This window comes from Musca domestica, unplaced genomic scaffold, assembly GCF_030504385.1.
Source record: "Musca domestica strain aabys unplaced genomic scaffold, Musca_domestica.polishedcontigs.V.1.1 11, whole genome shotgun sequence".
NCBI classification, from domain to species: Eukaryota; Metazoa; Arthropoda; class Insecta; order Diptera; family Muscidae; genus Musca; species Musca domestica.
The window spans coordinates 8,703,391-8,727,248 of NW_026712133.1; the positions used below are offsets into that span (position 1 = coordinate 8,703,391).

At 35.2% G+C, this 23,858-nt stretch overlaps 1 protein-coding gene across 16 annotated transcripts in view; it reads left to right on the plus strand.

The window, feature by feature from the left end:
• Positions 1–1,157: 1,157 nt before the first annotated feature.
• Positions 1,158–23,858, plus strand: part of LOC101890903 (uncharacterized) — a 65,562-nt gene continuing 42,861 nt past the window's right edge. Inside the window, exons 1-3 of one of the 16 annotated variants that reach the window (XM_059130781.1) lie at positions 1,180–1,295; positions 1,663–2,062; positions 14,188–14,576. In XM_059130781.1, coding sequence (XP_058986764.1) covers positions 14,254–14,576 — 323 coding nt within the window. In that variant the 5' untranslated portion in view covers positions 1,180–1,295; positions 1,663–2,062; positions 14,188–14,253. Of the gene's footprint in view, positions 1,296–1,662; positions 2,063–14,087; positions 14,577–23,858 lie in introns of all 16 variants that reach the window. The other 15 variants (XM_059130785.1, XM_059130792.1, XM_059130802.1 and 12 more) reach the window with 15 other exon arrangements.

The following is a 23,858-nucleotide window of genomic DNA, read 5'->3' on the forward strand; positions in this document are numbered from 1 at the left end:
CATTTGAATATTGTAATGGCTTATGAAAAAAATTACCTATGCAGGTCCATGTCGTCGTATTGACCTTAATATAACGGCTACATTCGGTATTTCTAAGATTTTAACGGATTTTATTGTTTTTGAGAATTGCCAAAGTTCCAAATGGTGGAGAGTATTTAAAGTTCGGCCCGGCCGAACTTACATCTTTTTTACTTGTTGAAATTCCACTTAAAACTGGAGATAAAGCATTTGAATCGGATGTGCTTCCTAAAAATTTAGATTTTATTTGCACATATCTATAGATCGATTACAGATACAGTCTCCAAATTTGGAATGAGTGACGGGATTTGATCAGCAAATATATTTGCCAAATTATATTGAAATCGGTTCAGATTTGGATATAGCCGATTTGATGTTTTTGATGCATTAAACACGCTGCCTACGCCACATTTCAATGAAATTTGGAATGTGTGATGGAATTTGTTAAAAAAAAAATTGTTTGCCAAATTATATTGAAACAGGTACAGATTTGGATATAGCTTCCATACATATTTTCGACCGATTTCGTTTATTTGATGCCAAAACACGATGTTCGATTCCAATGCAATTTGAAATGTGTGACGGGATTTGATCAGAAAATACATTTTTCAAATTATATTAAAATCGGTTCAGATTTGGATATAGCTCCCATATATATTTTCGGCCGATTTTAACACAAATTTGGAGTCAACATCTATTGTTTTGCTCTGATAGCAACTCTAACAAGTTAAAGCCGAACTTATGACCAATTCAGCCATACTCAAAATCCCTGAAAATTTCAAAGTACGGACATCGATTAATCGAATAACAAAGTCTATACCCTCCGTCATGTGGTGATCCAACAGAGCATATGCTGGCTGGCTAACTGTCCATTAAATCAATCTTAACTGCCAGCTCTACACGAAATATGAGGAACAGAATGGAATTGGTGTTATCACGCTAATAGAGAAGAGAAATATTATCAATAAAGATTTTCCTTAGTGGACGAGATATGCGCCTATGCTATCTGTAGGCATACACACATCTTTACACACATGTAGATATAATGTGTGTGTTCGTGTACAAATAATATTATGCCTGTATTTGGCTCCTTAACAGAAAATATGCTCTCGCTTTTTTGACAGTTATTTGTTTACATTCTCGAATGCCACAGCCGCAGGTTTCAGTTAAAATTCGAGATCGGTCGTTGACGGTACACAGGTCGCAATTCTTACATGACGGTGCGAAACATTATTATGTTGTTGTTGTGATCGAACCTAGTGAGCAATATCGTTGAAGTAATTTTATTAAACGTCGATATCACCTTCTTCGCTCATATCTTTCTACGAAATTCAAAAGAAGCTACATACATACATTTTATGTACTTAATTCGGTGTCGAATTTTAGCCAGTGGAATTGTTTATAGACTGCGAACGAGCAAGTGACCTTGCTGATATGCTGGAACAGTTGATACGCATAAATAAACATGTGCCGACAAGGAAAATAGAAAATTGGAACGTTTTGTAAAATCTCCAAAAATATTAGATTCTAACGAGAACAGCAATTGTTGACATACGCGGTCATTTAAAACAGAATAAATACCATTTTCAGTGATTCTCATATTCTCTCCCTTTTGCATTCAATCGCAAACTATTTCTCGTACAGATTTTGTTGTAGCTTCAGTGATTATATTATATGTGTACATAGTACAAACACATTTATATTGTAACTTACATATGCATGCACATATTTACATACCTAACAACGCCTTCACTGCACAAAGGTACATACGCATTGTTTGGCATGCAGACGATGTTTTTTCATACATCCTAATATAGGGGATTATAATAGGAGCCAATCTACAACAAAGGAGGATCGACAAAATCAGCAGCAAAGGATATGGGCCCTTGTCATTCCCATCTTCCATTTAAAATATTTTGTAAAATATCACAATAAACTATTTCAACTATTGGAAAAGTCACTGAAAGCGTTACCTACAATTCGACATAGCGCACAAATATATTCAACTTTCCCACTACAATACATCGTTTTGTGTGTCCGTAAGGTAAAAATCGATCGTTTTTAAAATTCATCCAAGGGAGGCAAGGCCTCTTTTTTTGGAAACTTTTCAGGAAAAAAAAAACAAGTAAAAAAGCAGCTCTGCATTTTTTATCGTTATGTCTTGTCCTCTTACAATTATAAAAGGCAATTTGCTTTTAGCATATTATTTTCATACCCTTATGGATTGTAATGTTAGAATTAATATCAAAACGAATTCAATAAGTTGTTTTGTACCAAATAAAAAAAAAAAAACAGGTAAAAACCGTCTCATGCCCTGCACCATTTTTTAATGACTTTTTTGCCATTTAATACAATTCCGGTGAATAATGTTGCTAAAATCATTAAAATACCGAATATCGGGAAGTACCGTTACATGGGGCTATACGAAAACGTGGAGTTACAAAGGGCGACAAAAGTGACTAGAAAATTGAATGAAAGGTCAAGATTTCTTTTCAAAAAAAAAAAAAAAAAAAAATAATAATAATACATTTTCTGTCGTAATCAGCATTTTGATTACAACTGAGTTTGAATATTTCCTAAACAATTGTGTCATATTGTGGAGGGTGTATTAAGCAACGAACCAACTCTTTAGCTCTTTTGAGCCTATTTTCTTTCTGTTGCGGTGTAAGTTCTTGCATTTTTGGAATTGCCCTGAGCTCATTTTTCATGTTGCTGTTTTCTTCCGTCCACTTCCTTGACGTCGGGCTACGCTACCAGTATTACGGTAACGAGCGATGGTACGAGACATAAACGAATATAATTAATCTAAGTCGAGAAACGATAGCAATCTGAAGTTGGTTGCAGTTTTTTCATCTCACCTTACCTAAACACGCTTAATTTTAGTGTTCCAATTGCGAATATCGTATTGAAAACAAAAGTGACTCATTTCTTATTTTACAGGAGTTAGACCCTTTATGGTGGAGCTACATATCTTCTTCTTCCATATCTCTAAAAGCGTAAAATGTTTGTACGTTTGATTGTTTGTTTTTAATTTATAGACTCAACAACTCCTGAACAAATATACTACAGCATAGCCTGAAAGTAACATAGGCTATATAAATTTTTGAAATTATACTTGGAACCGGAGATATAGCATCAGAATCTGAGGTACCTCCAAAAAATTTAGTTTTTGTATGCACATACCATTGATCGATTACAGATATAGACTACAAATTTGTGGTGAGTAACGGAATTTGGAGCAAAAATTATGTTGTCAAAATATATTGAAATCGGTTCAGATTTGGACATAGCTGCGATATATATTTTGGGCCGATTTCACATACCTGATGCACCAAACATGATATGTACACTACACAATTTAATTGAGGATTCGATTATTACTGCAAAGTATGTTGATATCTTGAATTCTAAAAATTTGGCATGTTAATGGTTTTCTCATGATCAGCGGTTCCTATATAAACTTTTGAATGCATTAAAATCAATAGGGAAGCTAGTATAGATATATGACAGAATATAACTCTATTGCGGAGTTGAACTTTTCCAATATATATATATCTTCTTCTTCTTATCTTCTATATCTATAAAAGAGGAAAATGTTTGTTTGTAATTTATGGACTCGAAAACCGCTGAATAGATTTTCCTGCAAAATTTCCATATATACTGCAACATCGCCTGAAAGTAACATAGGCTATATACATTTTTGAATTTCCACTTGGAACTGGAGATATAGCATCAGAATCGGAGGTACCTCCCAAAAATTTAGATTTTATATGCACATATCTATTGATTGGTTGAAGATACAGTCTCCAAATTTGGAATACGTAACGGAATTTGGAACAAAAATAAGTTTGCCAAATTATATTGTAATCGGTTCAGATTTGGATATAGCTCCCATATATATTTTCGACCGATTTCGTTCATTTGATGCCTCAAACACAATATGAATGTTTGATTCCAATGAAATTTGGAATGTGTGACGGGATTTAATCCGAAAATAAATTTGTCAAATTATATTGAAATCGGTTCAGATTTGGATATAGCTCCCATATATATTTCCGGCCGATTTCAAGCATTTGATGCACCAAACACGCTATGTATCCCCAATTTCAATGAAATTTGAAACGTGTGATAGATTTTATCTAAAAAATTGATTTCCCAAATTATATTGAAATCGGTTCAGATTTGGATATAGCTCCCATATACATTTTCGACCGATTTCATGTATTTGGTGGACCAAACACGACATGTATTTCCAATTGTAATGAAATTTAAAATAAGTAACGGAATTGGGAGCCAAAATGAATTTGTCAAATTAAATTGAAATCGGTTCAGATTTGGATATAGCTCCCATATATATTTTCGACCGATTTCATGTTTTTGATGCACCAAACACGCTATGTATCTTTAATTTCAATGAAATTTGGAATGTGTAGCGGAAATTAAAACAAATATACATTTGTCAAATTATATTAAAATCGGTTCAGATTTGGATATAGCTCTCATATATATTTTCGACCGATTTCATGTATTTAATGCACCATACACGATATGTATGTTCGATTCCAAAGAAATTTGGAATATGTAACGGGATTTTGATTAGAAAATAATTTAGTCAAATTATATTAAAATCGGTTCAGATTTGGATATAGCTCCCATATATATTTTCCGCCGATTTCACATATTTGATGAACAAAACACGATACGTATTTCCGATTCCAACGAAATTCGGCATGAGTGGCTAAATTTGGTACAAAAATAAATTTGACAAATTATATTCAAATACGCTCAGATGTGATTATAGCTCCCATATATATACTCAGCCGATTTCACATATTTGATGCACCCAAAGCGAGAGGGACAAAATCTGGCACCAGCAAAAATTGCCAAATTATATTGAAATCAGTTGAGGTTTGGATATAGCTAACATATATATTTCGGCCGATTTCATACATATTATGCACCAAACACGATATATATGACCGATTCCAATGAAATTCAGAATGTGTGGCGAAATTTGGTTATAATAATAAATGTGATAAATGAATTGGAAATTAGTTAAGATTTGGATATAGCTCCCATATATATATTATCGGCCGATTTCACATTTTTGACGCACCAATTTCAATGAAATATGAAAGGTGTGGCGGAGTTTGGTGTAAAAGTATTTTTTTTTAAATTATATTTAGATCGGATCAGATTGGGATATGATTTTAATAAGAACCATTGACCCACAACGCCTTAGGCTAACACTAAAAAACAACACAACAATTGATTTGAAATAAGCTTATTACGGCGAAGTATGTTGCTATCTCGAATTCACTAATTGCAATAGAAATGCCACTCAACTTCAAAAGATTGCAGTTTACTGCACGCTTGGTATTTGCTATGAAATAAATAAATCCGAAGGACAAACCCTTCGTGTATGTATGTCATGTTACTGCTTTTCCAATGGTTTTGGTTATTTACGCATTAAAGTAGTGCAATATATTTTTTTTAATTTTTAAATTTGTTTTTTTTTTTTAACCAACATATATTCGTAAATAAAATTTTGAATGCATATAAAATCAAAAGGGGTAGCGAAGCGCACCGGGTTCAGCTAGTATATATATTTATATAATATTTATATATATATATATATATATATATATATATATATATATATATATATATATATATATATATATATATATATATATATATATATATATATATATATATATATATATATATATATATAAATATTATATAAATATTGCGACGTGCTAGGTTTGGACTGTGCTATGTTAATGGAAATTTTGGGATGTACCAAGTCTTCAATAGATTCGGATGTCAAGTTCGTCAAGTTATATATATATATATATATATATATATATATATATATATATATATATATATATATATATAAATATTATATAAATATTGCGACGTGCTAGGTTTGGACTGTGCTATGTTAATGGAAATTTTGGGATGTACCAAGTCTTCAATAGATTCGGATGTCAAGTTCGCTTTTTATGAGCTTCATGGATATTCAATATTTTGAGCCTTTGTAGGGAAGGTACCAGAAGGAGTGGACCGATTTATCCCACCTTCACAACGGATCTTTTGTTAGTGGAAATAATGGAATGTGTTAAATATAAAGATAACCTGACGCTTATTTCGGTTATTCAAAACTTTGACCTTTTGTGGGGGAGGTACCAGGAGGAATGGTCCGATCTCTACCATTTTTTTTAACAGATCCTGTGTTGATAGAAATATTCAGATGTGTCAAGTCTAAACGGAATCCGATATTAATTTCGCTTTTTATGAGCTTTATGGATATTCAAAATCTCGACCTTTTGTGGGGGAGGTACCTGAAGGAATGGACCGATATTGTCCATTTTCACACCTGACCTAGCTCTGATGCAAATATTTGGATTTGCAAAGTTGGGGCAAAATCGGATTATCATTATTTATCTCTTTCTGTGCAAAAAAATATATATTTTGTTTTTTAAATTTCGGCCATTTGTGGGGGAGGTACCAAAAGGAGTAGACCGATATTTTCCATCTTAACATCAGACCTTGGGTTAATTTAAATATTAGTATGTGTAAAATTTGAGGACAATCGGACTCTTACATCACATTTTATGAGAGTTGTAATTATTTAAAGTTTTGACCCTTTGTAAGGAAGGTACCGAATGTAGTGGACCGATATTGTCCATTTTGACACCTGACCTAGCACTGACGCAAATATTAGCATTTGCAAAGTTGGAGCAAAATCGGATTGTCCTTTTTCTTTCTGTGCAAAAAATATATTTTTTGAAAATTTCGACCTTTTGTGGGGAGGTACCAGATATTGTCCATCTCCGAACTCGATCTAAGTTTGACAAAAATATTACGATGTACCAAGTTTAGACCAAATCGGATACTCCCTTCGAGAGTTATCGTGTGCACCAGCCAGACAGACAGACGGACGGACGGACATCGCTAGATCGACTCCAAATGTTCTGAAACGGATTTGGTCCAAAGAGACCTAGGGTCTAAAACCGTTATTTCGACTAGGCACGTTTTCACCGTATCAAATGATATATACCCTCTGTAGCCATATGGCTAATCAATTGTTGTTCGTTGGCAATGGAATCAGTTGAGTACGGCTGACCGATTTGCATAATTTTTTGTACAAACGTTTTTCATACCCCGAGTTAGGTTTTTAAAGAAAAAAATATTGACCTCGCCTACTTCTACGCCCACTATTTCGATTCATCTAAAATCCTTATATTTGCCAAATAATAAAGATATCGGCTTGAAAACTATTACACGAGATACTGTTGACCTTCCATCCAGTCCTAGGTATTTAATTGGCCGCTGGGGAACTGACTGACGTCTACTTTTTAATCTATCTATACATATAAAAATCAATTGTTGTTCGTTGGCAATGGAATCAGTTGAGAACGGCTGAACCGATTTGCATAATTTTTTGTACAAACGTTCGAGAAAGTTTGCATATTTTCTATACATGCTATTATATGGTTGCCATACCCAAATTTTCAATTTTGATTAGATATGGAAATAATCCATCCAATGAGAACTCAAAATGCAAAATTCATTGGGACTTCAATCAGTGAAATACCAAATATGAAGAGGCACTGTAATATGCGGACTATACAAAATAGTGAAGTGAATTGAAAATATAGTAAGAAAAGGATTCATATACTCGGAAAATTCTTCCGAACCCTTAAAAGTAACGTTAAATCATAGGTAACGTTATATGGGCACTTTGCGCTATCATCAGTAATTACACTGCGCCGCAGACAATCTTGGGGTTAGGAAATCGGTTGGTAAATAAAAATCTTAAAAGAGAGGTCCCGGATCTAACTTTTTGGAGTTCATTTTGTATAGTTTAACCATACACAAAGGGCTGAAAATATTTTGCCCTATACTCCGCAAAAGTTACGATAAAGTTTTAAATTTGATACAGTCCTAGGGGTTTACATGAGGAATCATTTTTTCAGAATATGTATCAGGTTGGTCTACATTGTGATATATCCCCCTCAAATGATATAGCCTCTTTCAAATTCCTCAAATGTTGGTAATTTGAGATTTTAGAAAGAAAAACAAATTCTTTCAAATAATTATAAGTATAGGACCATGCTTCATTATAACTCTTATGTGAAGATATTCGATGATTTTAGCTATTACCGGGGTCTTGGTCATATTTTTCAATTGATTTTGCCCTTATTTAGCATCTAGCTTCAGGTAGAAGACCTATTCGCGGAAAATTTTCAATGTCAATGTTTCGGAGTAGGACTTATATAAAAGTACCTCCCGATTTTACCTATTCCAGGGGTTTTGATTATATTTTCGAATCGATTTGAATTAAAATGTGTGTTAAGGCTACTTTGGGGGTAGAGAAACACAGTTAATGTGTACTTTTTAAAATATATGCTATATTATTTAGATTTTTAACTCTAGTAGTATATATATATATAGATATGGATAATTTTTTTAAAATATCCGTTCTACCTCGAGTTACGTTTTTAATCAATGAAAAAGTGAACACACCCAATTTTACGCCCATTTTTTTGATTTACCTAAAATCCTAATATTTGCCAAAATCATGAAAATATCTGTTCCGCAGTTAGTATATAACGTAATCTTGACTCTCCTTCTAACCTTAGGTATCTGTTTGGGGTCGGAGGAACTGCCCACACCTACTTCTTCAAATCTGTATGTAAAAAAATTAAAAAAGTATAGTAACACATTAGTTGAGAATGGCTGGGCCGATTTGACTCAATTTTTTTTGGTTATTTGTAATTACAATGGAAACGTTTTCATGAAAGAAAATTTTGAGAAAAGTCTCTATAAAAATCGCGGAAGTGAAAAAATTGACTTTTCTATTTTGATATGGAGTTTTGTGTAGAATTGTTTCAAAATGCCTTTTGGAAAAATACTTTTCAAAGCATCAAAACATTAAAAATCTCAACGTACTTTTAAATTGGGGCTATGCCTAATGGGGAACCAATAGTAGCCAGTTATTTCCGGTATTGATTTCACAATACCGAAAACTTTAAATGTCAAGTTACAGATAATTCGGTAGAAATTGTAACAAAAACATGCAATAAACGTAACTGATATATTCTAACTTCCTAGGAATATTGTAGTTCAAAGATTAACCTAAATATTTCGCCTTTATTGCGATTTCAACGAACGGCCGCATACACAGACATATATAGTTTAATCGACATGTTAAAAACCCTTATGATTTGGAAATATTGCTAAGACCTTTATAATGCTGATAATTGAGAATTGAAAATGTTATTGTATTAAAGGTTTCAACGGAAGTAAGTAATTTTATTTTTTCAATAAACAACATAGAATAGAAAGGTATATTGATGTTCCAATATTTCATATAGCAAAGTGTTATTTTGGGAGTTTATATCACTCTTCAACACCCTCACTAGATTGTACTCCTAATGTCATAAGTTCACAACAATGAGCATGTTTCAATCTTGTCAACGGTTTGGTAAGTACATCTGCTACCATATCCTCTGTACACATATATTCAACGTTAATCTTTCCATTCTCCACAAGTTCTCTTATGAAATGATGTCTAATGTCGATATTTTTTGATCTGGCATGATAGGCGCTGTTTACGATTAAATTAATAGCACTTTTGTTGTCACATTTAATTTTGACCGGTGATGTATTTCCAAGTTCATGAATCAAAGAAGCCTTATGTCACATGCAGACAAAGCCATATATTCTGCTTCTGTCGTCGATAAGGCTGTAGTCTCTTGTTTTTTTTTGAATTCCAAGAAATGCATCCACCTTGAAACTTGAAGACATATCCTGAGGTCGATTTTCTTTCATCTAGATCACCAGCCCAATCAGCGTCAGAAAATCCCTCCAGGTATTCTTTATCAGATTTTTCAAATTATTATTTAATACCTCATAGTTCTTTTGACAGCTTGCCAATGTGCTTTTCCTGATGTATTGTTGTATCTGGACAAAATCCCCACTGCATAAGAAATATCCGGTCGACTGACTTGTGCTGCATAGTGTAAGTTTCCAATGGCTTCTTGGTAAGGAACTTTTCTCATTTCCTCTACTTCTTCTTCGGTAGATGGGCACATCTCCTTTGGCAATTTCTGGTTAACATCTAACGGGTTGCAGTCTAGCATGTTGAATTTCTGCAGAATGTTACGAATGTAAAGTTCTTGATCCAGCCATAACATCCCCTGTTTGTGATCTCGAGTTACTCTCATTCCCAAGATATAATGAGCTTTTCTTAATAAAAAGTGTACCATCTAGTCTCTTGTTCCAAACTCTACTGGCTTGCTTCAGACCGTATAATGATTTATTTAACTTGCATACCATACCGTTGGAGTTTTGAAGTCCTTCAGGAATTTTCATGTATATTTCCTCAGTTAGATCACATTGAAGGAAAGCAGTCACTACATCCATTTGGTCAATATCCAAATCGTGCTGAGCTGCTAAGCTTAATAACAATCGAATGGAGGAATATCGGACAACAGGTGAAAAGGTTTCCTTATAATCGATACCGTACTTCTGAGAGTATCATTTCACTACAAGCCTGGCCTTGAATCTCTCGATATCGCCTTTTGTGTCTCGTTTAATCTTAAAACACCATTTGCTGTCAATTGGCTTCTTTCCTTCTGGTAAATTGGTGAGAGTCCAGGTATTGTTTTCTCTCAGAGCTTTCAATTCATCGTTCATTGCCTTTTCCCACTGCGCTTTATAGATTCCTTTTACGGTCTTGGGTTCTTCATTTGTATCTATAGCATTGTACACGTAATCATATCTTTTTACAGGCTTCGAAATTCTTGATGACCGTCTTAAATTTTGTGGCGGTGTGATTCTAGTTTTAGGTAGACCAGCGGAATTACTATCGGATCCATTATCAAAACCAACAAGTGGCGAGCAATCCGTTTCATCAGAGTAATACTCAGAATCTTCTTCCTCATGCACAACTTCGGAGCTTGTGTTGCTTATGGTAATGTCGCTATCTGATTCCGGCAGGTTTACTTCAGCGTCTGTGCAATCTATTTCCCCCACTGAATCACATCCGCTTAAAACGTAAAATTTTGCATCATCTGAAATCATCTTGTTACTAAATTCACTCTCGTAAAATCTGTACGTCTTGGCGAGATTCGAGTGTCCAACAAATATGACTTCTTTGCCTTTATTGTCGAGCTTTCTTCTCTTTTGTTTTGGGATGTGGATGACGGCTTTGCATCCAAACACTTTAAGGTATTTCAAACACGGCTTTTTGCCCGACCACACTTCTTCAGGGGTAATATTCTTGATGGATTTGCAAGGGGTTCGATTGATAAGGTGTACTGCTGTATTAGCTGCTTCGGCCCAAAACTTCTTATCCAGCTTCGATTCAATTAAAAGACATCTCGTTGTTCATTCTTTCAGCCATCCCATTTTGTTCTGGAGTATAGGACACGGTGGTTTGATGATCAATTCCATTTTGAATCACTATTGTTCTCATTCGCTTATTACAGAATTCCGTTCCGTTGTCACTTCTTAGGGATTTGATTTTTTTGTTGGATTGATTCTCCACAAATTCCTTGAACTCCCGGAACTTATCTGCCACTTCCGATTTTGTTTTTAAGAAGTATACAAAAACTTTTCTTGTAAAATCGTCAATAAATGTGAGCATATATTTCGATTCACTTGTTGAAGGAACCTCCAATGGGTCACAGAGATCTGTGTGCACCAAACCTAAAACATCATGAGCTCTCGTTCCAGCATCTTTAAAAGGCACTCTTGATATTTTACCCTTCAAACATGAAACACAATCTTGATCACTTATTTCACAGTCCACGCCTAGAACAGCACCTGAAGACATTTTCCTTAACGTTTCTTTATTGGTATGACCAGTTCGCTTATGCCATAACTCACCCAGCTTGATTTTTTCTTGACAAATCAGAGATTTGTTATTAGAGATATTCACGCGAAAAATACCATCTATCAATTCGCCTGTAACAATGACATCTTCAGCTTTGTTCAGAACTTTACATCTCTTTCTGTTGAATACAACTTCGTATTCGCTTTCTACGATTTTTGAGAGTGATAGCAGATTAATACACAAATTTGGAAAATGCTGGACTTCCCGAAAAGTTACGTTTTCTTTCTTGAACTTTCCAACCTTAGAGACCATATCCACATTTCCAACGCCATTCACAAGCATCTTTGTGTTATTTGCTATATAGTTACTTCAGATTTCTTTTCTTGAAAGTCGTCGTTGAAAAATTCTGATTTGGAATACATATGGGCGGTTGCACCAGAATCGAAGTACCAATCGCTATTTTTCAACGTTCCCAGAGCAATAGCTCCCATCGCTGAATTGCCTTCGCCTTTCTTCTTAGAATCGCCTTTTGAATTTTTGCATAGGCATTTTGCAGCTATGTGCCCATACTGATTACAACTGTAGCATTTAGGTCCTTTATTTTTCTTCACATTCTTATTGCTAGCAAAGGCCACATCCGTTGATTCCGTTTTTATGTCTTGAAGCAATTTCAATTTGATTGAATCACCCGTGATTTGAATGCTGGAACTTTGTATTCCCATAATCATTGGCTTATATTCCTCGGGTAATCCAGCCAGAAGCATGGAACCAATCCATTCTTCGTCCACATTTAGCCCGGCCGATCTTAGCTTGTGTGCTGAATTGATTATTTCATTCACGTACTCTTCAACGCTGGAACAATCCTTTAATTTGTTTGAGCGAAACTTTTGGATGAGCCCAACTCTCCTTACAAGACCGCTATCTTTGTATATGCCCTGTAATGTTGTCCATATTTCTTTCGAACTTTTGCACTCACCTATGTGGGGATACACCGCTTTGTCCACCAACAATATCAGTTCAGCTTTGGCTTGAATTTGCTTGTCTTCCTTTTCTTCTGTTCCCTGGATGGAACTCCAAAGGCCTTTCATTTGAAAATATGCCTCAACTCCAAATTTCCAATCTTCAAAATTCTCGCTTCCACGAAGCTTTTCCATCTGCATATTGGTCGATATTGTTTAATCCTTTTTTCTATACGAAATCACACAAGAAAACAATTTATATGCGGAAGGGGAGGCCCATTACCTGTTATTGTATTAAAGGTTTCAACGGAAGTAAGTAATATAATTTTTTCAATAAACAACATAGAATACAAAGGTATACTGATGTTCCAATATTTCATATAGCAAAGTGTTATTTTGGGAGTTCATATCACTCTTCAACAGAAAATTTAATTAATTAAATCATAAAGTGGACTTTTGTTGTAATTTTCTGACAAATGATTTATAACCTCAAAAATGCTTTTGAGCTCTTCAAATTACCTAAAATTTAGAGCACATTTGGTCGACGAATATTAGGAGATAATATTATATGAGGGATAAATTTAAATGAGAACAAATATATACCTTTTGTAACATCAATCATCCTAAGAATAATATAAAAACCTGTGCAAAGTTTGAAAGACGCATATTAAATTTGGTGACTTCTATCGGAATTGCAGATGGTGAATGAAGAGGCTCACGGACATAATCTAATCAACAAAGATTTTAACTTTTTAGCATACTTTATGTGGTCCCTAACTTTTATAAATCGATGAAACTTTATTTATGATAGTTAAATTAAAGTCATATTGCCAGGATTTCAATTTAGGAATTACTGTCGATTCTGAAGTCCAAAACTGCAAGAAATTGACTAGATATGGAAATAATCCATCCAATGAGAACTTAAAATGCAAAATTCATTCTTAAAATGTGTGTTTAGGCTAATTTAGGGGTAGAGGAGCTATTAAAAAAACAGTTAGTGTATACTTTTTAATACACGTGACCTATTATTTAGGTTTTAAACTCTCCAATTAAAACCTCTGGCTGAAAGTAATTATGCTTTAAAAACTATGCATTAAAGACTAGTATACGCACAAAAGTAAAAAAAAACAACAAAATAAAGTAAATAATTTTTCAAGACTGTTGATTTGAATGCAAAATGGATCCAAATTTGTCAAAAATACGTTTCCAATAGTTATACATACTATGGTACTAAAAATACTTTCATTCGTCACAAGGTCGATTTGCAAATATTTGGCAGAACAGTGAAATCAATCTCAGCTACAAAATAAATAATAAATTTTAGAAGTAGAAGCGTTAATAAAATCGGTATTTTAGTGCTGTAGTTGCAGACTTAATGTGGGTTGACTGCAGATTATCAAGAGCTTTCGTTCGATTGGAGTCATGGAAAATTATGAAGGTCCCTTGCCATCAAATGAAAACATTTCAAAGACTGTATATTCTAGAAATAAAAAATCGTGTAATGCATCCGATCGTTGTATAACAACAAAGTATTATTCGACCTGTCATAATTCCTTTATTCATATGGAACGAAATGCTTGTTTTCAAAATTCAATAGAAAATACTAATCAAAACTGCCAGACGCAGGAATCTAATCGTGGCGACGAAACTCCGTTGAGTACTGTACTGGGAAAGAAGCCATTAAATGCGCAATATCATAAAAACATGGGCCAGACTGTTAATGGAGCATTGAGAAATAATATCAGGTAAGTACGAGTGCGAAGACGTTTACTGTTTATTACACTCGGTGTACTACTACTTATTACACTGTATCGATCCACTACTTCCAGTATATTTCCTACGAAAGGTCAACATCTAATAAATGTAAAATCTGACGTAACTTTAATGAAAGCGAAATGTATCCTCGATGGAGTCCGAACTTCACACATAGTTATATCTGTTTGACACTAATGGTGGGAGTACTTGAAATTGAATGGGACAACGGAAGCATTCGAGTGTGGCTCCGAAATCCTAAATTGGAAATACAAGTTAGATCGGTTGGAGAATGCAGTCAAAGTTTTCAAACAACAATAATGTGGGTGGAGCGGTTGACACCGGTTGTTGAACCTACAAGTGCCAATATTTAGACAAATCAGTGGGAAAAGGTGGCCATAACTATTAAAATACCGAATATCGGGAGGTTCCGTTATATGGGGGCTACACCAAAACGTAGACCGATATATCTCATTTTCAATACCAACCATGCCTGACACAATGCTCATACTTATGTCAAATTTCAATGCTCTAAGTCAAATGATGTGGGCAGTATCGTCATTTCAGATGGAAATACAGACAGACGGACATCGCTAAATCGACTTGGAAGTCCATGCTGATCATGAATATATGTATACTTTATGCGGTCTACGGCATAGTTAGAAGTGTTACAAACGAAATGACAAAAGGCAGTGTCGAGATAATCGAAATTTTCCCCCCTTATTTTTGTATCATCGTAATCCGTTTCATATTTAACTGATCCTTAAAAATTTTTTGAAGCTTTTGGACCATTCATAACACCTTACTTTCGTACAAAAATACTCACAATCCCCATTATAGTAACATGTTTTGTGCGTACGTATTATTCCATATCTTCTAGGTAACCAATAAACGCACAGCCAAATGATAACAACTAAAAAAATTATCCAAATGTAGCGTTTTTATACCCTCAGCCATATGGCTACAGAGAGTATATATCATTTGATACCGTCAAAACGTCCCTAGTCGAAATAACGGTTTTAGACCTTAGGTCTCTTTGGACCAAATCCGTTTCAGAACATTTGGATCTACCGATGTCCGTCCATCTGTCTGCCTGGCTGGCTGGTGCGCACGGTAACTCTCGAAGGGAGTATCCGAATTGTTCGAAACTTGGTACATCGTAATATTTTTGTCAAATTTAGATCGAGTTCGGAGATGGGCAATATCGGTTCACTCCTTCTGGTACCTCCCACACAAAATGTCAAAATTTTCATAGAAAATAATTTGTTGCACGGAAAGAGAAAGGATAATCCGACTTTGCTTGAATAATTGCAACTCTCATAAAATGTGATGTAAGAGTCCGATTGTCTTCAAATTTCACACAAAGCAATTAACCCAAGGTCTGGTGTTAAGATAGAATATATCGGTCCACTACCTCTGGTACCTCCCCCACAAAAGGTCGAAATTTCATTTCATTTCATTTATTTCATATAATTCAAAATAAATAAGCCAACATGGCCAAAATCTTATATTAATATACAACCGTATAAAAACAGCCTATAACAATATTAATCTAAGAAAAAAAAACTAAATAAATAACAAAAATAATCAACGAAAAAAAATAATAATAATTTAAATTTAGTAGCAAAGCAAGGTAGAGAGAAAAAAGGCAAGAGGCATCAATACACTTAAGCGCTAATCATCACTCGTTTCCAACCGAGCGAATGTAGCTACTACAAGTATAGCAAAAAAAATCCTTAAAAAGGGAAAGAACGATAAAATTATGTACTACATGGAAAATAAACAACCATAAAAATGGCCCCTAGCCAATAACTAAAAAGAAATAACAATAAATTACCCGCAACCAGAAACTCAATGAACAGACAAATATTCAAAACACCTCTTCCTGTACATATCAAAAGAACAGGTAAAATAACGCAGGGTCAGAGGGAGCTGATTCCACAATCTCGCAACTCTCACAACAAACGCCTTCTCCACTTCAACCACAGACGAAAATCTTGGAAACAGTAATTGCGGATTTCGAGATGATCTACAAAACACGTACTTATTATATAAAGGAGAATTAACATTCCTCATAATTCTGTAACGACACAAAAGCAGGCGATATTCAACATATCTGTCAAAGGACAGTCCAAGAAACTTAATAACATACTGTGTTACACGATCACTACGGCGCAACCAAAACACATACCTAACAAGAGAGTTAACAAGTTTGCGTACGCGCAGAATTAGGCAAGCATTCGCCCCAGAGATGACCTCCAAGTAATAGTTGACATGAGACATTAATAAAGATCTGGCAACCATCATCCTAACACCAAGAGGCAAATGAGCTTGAAGACTATAGAGCCTCCTCATCTGAAAACGCACACAAGACAGTAAAGAATCAACATGCGCTGAAAAATTAAGCTTGGTGTCACTGAATACACCTAAATATCTCATCCACAACATCTCATCCACAACATTAACCACAAAGGAGCCAACACAGATGCACGACATAGGAACATAACGAGGACTATTAAACAGAACAGCTTCAGTTTTATTCCAATTTACAGACAAACCATTAGAGGAGATCCACATAGAAAGCAATCCCAACGTAGTGTTTGCCATATTTTTCAACTGAAAGAAATCTGCACTTCTAAAGAAGACATGAATGTCATCAGCATACATGAAAACTTCACAACTGGAATTAGACACACACCCCACAATGTCGTTAATGAACATAATAAAAAGCAGAGGGCCAAGCACTGACCTTTGTGGGACACCACACCGAACAGTACAAACATCAGACTGAACACACCTGTGCACAACAAACTGAGATCCTCCACTCAAATACGACGATATCAATCTACACGGAGAAAGAGAGAAACAAAACTTGTCTCTCAGCTTACAGAGCAGAAGCGTATGATCCACAGAATCAAAGTCCTTAGACAAATCAAGGCCAACAAGCAAACCAACATCAGAACTATTGAACATATCACGAATGAGATCAGTGAGGGCTAAAAGATGAACCATGGTGCTAGAACCACGCCGAAACCCAAACTGGGAACTACTCAAATACTTACGGTCATCAAGAAAATCAACAATCGCATCCTTAATAACATGTTCAACCAATGTCGACATAGCCGGTAGAATGCTTATTGGTCGAAGATTCGTCTGCTGATAAGATCTACCCTTCTTCGGCACAGGCACCACACGAGCAACCTTCCACGCAAGTGGAAAGCTTGACGTCATAAAAATGCAATTTACAACATGCAGAAATTGACTACAAATGTAAGGGAATACGCATTTGAAGATCTTAATAGATATACCATGAACACCTACAGCATTTTAATTAATATTCCGCAAAGCACGAAACAAATCTTCCATGTACACACAGTCAAATCTAAAAGAATCAAAACCATTGGCCTCACTAACAACAAAATCACGAGACGAACTTAAATTACCAACACTACAAAAGTAATTATTAACAGCATTGACATCAATAAATGGGACATCACAACCATCATCAAGACAACCAAACGACTTTAACGACTTCCATATTTGCACACTACTCATACGACCAAACATTTCCTCATAAAATTTCCTTCTTTCAATACGCATGACAGCCTTACAGCGGTTTCTGTACATACAAAATATCTGCCTGTTGCGAACCGTAGGACGCCTACGCCACTCCAGATAAGCCTGATCTCTAACGTAACAGGTCGACTTTACCACATCCAACCCCAACCAAGCATCATTTTTTGGGCGAGAACAGCTAGTAGCAGTAGGTACAAAAGACAATAAATTTTGAAACAACAAATCAAACAAAGCCAACTGTTGGTCAACATCATTCGTAAGATTCAGAGGACTAAAATCAAAATTGCAAACAATATCTTCCACGCCCCGCCAGTCAGTCCTACGAAAATCCAGGAACTCAATAACCTTTTCTTCAGCAAGAATAGGGAGTTCAACCCCTCCAAAAATCAATGGTGGGAAATACCAGGGCACTGCCCCTGCGAGGAAAAATTCACAGTCAAGGCATCAGAGGCCAGGCAAAAGTCAATTAATGAGGTAGTGCTACGGGCAACATCAAGGTGAGTCGGACTGGAATTGTGTACAACCGAAAGACCAAGAGATCTGCACAGTGTTGGCATTGATAAAGAATTCAACGGTTTAAACAAATTATAGTTAAAATCGCCACAGACAACAATGTTCGCATATGAATCAAAAATACCCTCATGGATTAGACGAAATGAGTCTATGTCCTCACGAGGTAAGTAGACGACAGTAAAGAGCACTATAGCGCCGCCCAGGAAAAGCTCAGCAGACAAAGATTCACACATACCATAATTCTCCGATCGGTAAACCACCTTATATGACAAATTATCACGCACATATAGCATTACACCTCCACCAACGCGGCCAACACGGTCAATACGCAGAACCTTGTACCCCGGAACCATCAACGACCTCGAAGACACCGCAGGGTTAAGCCAAGATTCAGTCACTGCAAAAACATCAATACCACTACCAACAAGCAGACATTTCAACTCATCAACCTTATGATTATATCTAGATGGTCGCAAACTTTGACTATTCAAGTGACCATACGTAAGTTTACCATGAAAGCAAGAAGAGGCATGCCTGAAAAATTGAGCGTCCCTGATCACGGGTTCGAGATATCCATCAAGGGACATAGAAATCAAAAAAAGGCTGGGGAGCAAAATTATAGAAGTTAGAAAAATCATAGAAAACAATAAAATAAGAATAAATATAATAAAATAAATATATAATAAAGCAAAAATAAAGGCAAAACTTGTTATATTAACGAATTACTTAGCCCAAGAAAAATAAGAAAAAATATCAAAAAATGGTGAGATCAACAACACTAGCACACCTTAAATATCGAAGTAAACAACTATTATACAGAATTACCATCACCAAGCAGCAAACCAGGAGCAGAATTCAGCTGTACGCCACTTACTGCACACTGAGATCGATTGGCCAATTCAAAAAGCTCATACTGCTCAAACATCGTTTTCACTCCATCAGGGAGAACCACCTCAACTAAAGGTTGGTCACCATTGACCAATCTAAAACTACTAATGTGCTTGTTCCTCAGCAAACCACGACAAGAAATCACCAGCTTCGAAGTTGACTTAATCAGGTGATCATTTATGTACACCCGGATCATTTTCGCATCAAAGCATCTTTGTCCTGAATGGAGTTAAATTTAACAAGAACCGCTCTACGATCATAGATGTAACAGCAATGATGCAAGTCCCGAGGCCCCAGATGTAATCCACAAACCTTGGCAATATTAACAACTTGCGCTCTAAGGTCTTTAACATTATTAGGCAGGCCTCTGATAATTACATCTGAACGGTTCAGCCTGCGCTGGAGCATAGAAATAAACAATTCCAAATCTCGAATTCTACCCAACAGTCTTTCCTCCATACTCGCAGCAGTGCTCTTCACCTCACTAACAGCTGACTTCAGTTCATCCACTGATCTGCTGATTACACTCAAACTGCTTTTCACCTCAAAAATTTGAACACTATACAACTCAAACAGTGCATCAGCTTTGGCTTTGAATTCGCGTACACACTGGTCCATGTAGATACCCATCTGTTTCTTCATGGTCAAAAGCAAGTCATCTTGCCAACGGCGCACAGTGTCAGAACTGCCACCAACAACATCATCAACAACAGAGGCACAAGCAGCCGGGGACACATTCGGCACCGAATTAATAAGATTGCCACGATCAACTTGCCCAGACACACGATCACCACCAGCAGACCGCACACAGGCACTACAAGTGTATCTAAGAGCCTTATTAACCTCAGCTTCAGACACACCCACACAATCCAAATGAAAAAAATTCACACAACCAGTGCATCCAATTTTGTACTTAGACTTTGCAATATGTTCATTGCAAACATTGCAGATCAATTGGGACGGCATTTTAAATATGTGCAACTATGCGCATCAACCAGCAAGACAAAGCAGCAGAAATTACTACTGCACAAACTTCAAACTTCAAATTTTGAATTTTAATTATTTTCCTTGGCACAGCAAATAATTTATATAATAATATAAATCGATCGAGATCAAAAAAAAAAAAAAAAAAAAAAAAAATAAATAAATAAATTCAAAAAAATATTTTTTGCACAGAAAGAGAAAGGATAATCTGACTTTGTTCCAACTTTGCATATCCTAATATTTACGTCAGTGCTAGGTCCGGTGTGAAAATGGATAATATCGGTCTACTCCATCAAATACCTCCCCCACAAATGGTCAAAATTTTGAATAATTACAACTCTCATAAAATTTTATGTAAGAGCCCGATTGTCTTCAAATTTCACACATCCCAATATTTATATTAACCTACGTTCTGGTGTTAAGATGGACAATATCGGTCCACTGTTTCTGGTAACTCCCCCATACAAGGTCAAAATTTTCAAAAAAAAAAAAAAAACAAAAACAAAATATTTTTTCTGCGCAGAAAGAGAAGCGGTAATCCGGGTTAGCTCCAACTTGGCAAATTCTAATATTTTCGCCAGTTCTAGGTCTGGTACAAAAATGGATATTATATATCCACTCCATCAAGTACCTTCCTCCCCCCCCAAAGGGTAAACATTTTGAATAATTATAATGTGATGTTAGAATCCGACTGTCTTAAAATTTCACACATTCCAATATTTTCCTAAATCCAAGATCTGGTGTTATGATGGAATATATCGGTCCACTCCTTCTGGTATCTGCCCCACAAGGGGTCAAAGTTTTGAATAACCAAAACATTTATAAAACCCGAAATCAGGTTCTCAGGTTCACATCCCATTATTTCCACTAACAAAAGATCCGTTGTGAAGATGGTACCTCCCCCCACAAAGGCTCAAAATTTTGAAAATCCATGAAGCTCATAAAAAGCGAAATTGACATCCGATTCTATTCATGACTTGGTACATCCCAAAATTTCCATTAACACAACACAGTCCAAACCTAGCACGTCACAATATTTATATCATATTTATTTAGGTCCGACAAGAAATGGCTAATATTGGCCAATTCCTTCGGAACCAACTGCATAAAGGTTTAAACATTTTATCAATAAAACCAGAAGTCAAAAGATTGTAAAATAATCGAACATTGACGGAGGGTATACATCTGTCGGCAAAACCGACCGAAACTTTTTAACTTGTTATTTCACATTTTTATTATGTTTTGCTTTTTCAAAATACAAAAAATTAAGAATAATAAAATAAACTAAAGCTGAATTTCTTCAACATTGACCAGTACGGAAGGGTCAAAAGTCGGTCGGGGCCGACTATATGATACCCTACACCACTATGCGTATTTAGCAGAGCTCCCTTTACAAAGAAGTTTATATTGGGAATTCATGTGAAGTGGATCGTACAAACTATGATCCAAACAACATTGCTGTATAGAGCATGGTATGACTTCGATAAGAATTATATTAAAAAATACTAATTGGAACAATAAATATGCCAGACCGAGTTTTACCAAATGGTAAAATTCTGTTGAATGTGAAATATCTACTCAATTTGGCCTGATATTACACGGTTGGTTGGCACGCAAGAGAGACGTAAAATCGGATGAGGATGTATATCGAAGCAATAAAAAATCTGAACCGATCTCGATAAAATTTGGCAGAGGTATTTTTGAGCAGTATATGATGCCAGATATCAAATATAATCGTTGTGAAGTGCATATTACGCATGTAAGGGACTTAAACACCAAATCGGATGAAACATATATATGAGAGCATTAACTATATCTGAATCGATTGTCACCAAAATTTGAAGCACTTGCTTTTAGGCTGAATTCGGAATCGGATTTGGAGCTATATCCAAATCTGAACCGATTTTGACACAATTTTAAACACTTATTTCTGAGCTGTATCTGATATCTGGTACCAAATACTATTGTTGTAGAGTGCATATTACGGAAGTGGGGGACTTTAACACCAAATTGGACGAAACTTAAATATAGGAAGTTATGATATGGACCGATTTTCGCCAAATTTGATGTACTTGTACATTTGGACTGATATTGGTCATTTGGTGCACAATTAACCCGAAATCGGTTAAGGATATATATAGGAAACTAGCTGAACCCGGTGCGCTTCGCTACCCCTTTTGATTTTATATGCATTCAAAATTTTATTTACGAATATATGTTGGTTAAACAAAAAAAAAAACAAATTTAAAAATTAAAAAATATATATTGCAGTAACATGACATACATACACGAAGGGTTTGTCCTTCGGATTTATTTATTTCATAGCAAATACCAAGCGTGCAGTAAACTGCAATCTTTTGAAGTTGAGTGGCATTTCTATTGCAATTAGTGAATTCGAGATAGCAACATACTTCGCCGTAATAAGCGTATTTCAAATCAATTATTGTGTTGTTTTTTAGTGTTAGCCTAAGGCGTTGTGGGTCAATGGTTCTTATTAAAATCATATCCCAATCTGATCCGGTTTAAATATAATTTTAAAAAAATTACTTTTACACCAAATTCCGCCACACCTTTCATATTTCATTGAAGTTGATGCGTCAAATATGTGAAATCGGCCGAGAATATATATATGGGAGCTATATTCAAATCTTAACTAATTTCCAATTAATTTGTCACATTTATTATTGTAACCAAATTCCGCCACACATTCTGAATTTCATTGGTATCGGTCATATATATCACGTGTGGTGCATAACATGTATGAAATCGGCCGAAATATATATGTTAGCTATATCCAAACCTCAACTGATTTCAATATAATTTGGCAATTTTTTCTGGTGCCAGATTTTGTCCCTCTCGCTTTGGGTGTATCAAATATGTGAAATCGGCTGAGTATATATATGGGAGCTATAATCAAATCTGAGCGTATTTGAATATAATTTGTCAAATTTATTTTTGTACCAAATTTAGCCACTCATGCCGAATTTCATTGGAATCGGAAATACGTATCGTGTTTTGTGCATCAAATATGTGAAATCGGCGGAAAATATATATGGGAGCTATATCCAAATCTGAACCGATTTTAATATAATTTGACTAATTTATTTTCTAATCAAAATCCCGTTACACATTCCAAATTTCTTTGGAATCGAATATACATATCGTGTATGGTGCATAAATTACATGAAATCGGTCGAAAATATATATGAGAGCTATATCCAAATCTGAACCTATTTTAATATAATTTGACAAATGTATATTTGTTTTAATTTCCGCTACACATTCCAAATTTCATTGAAATTAAAGATACATAG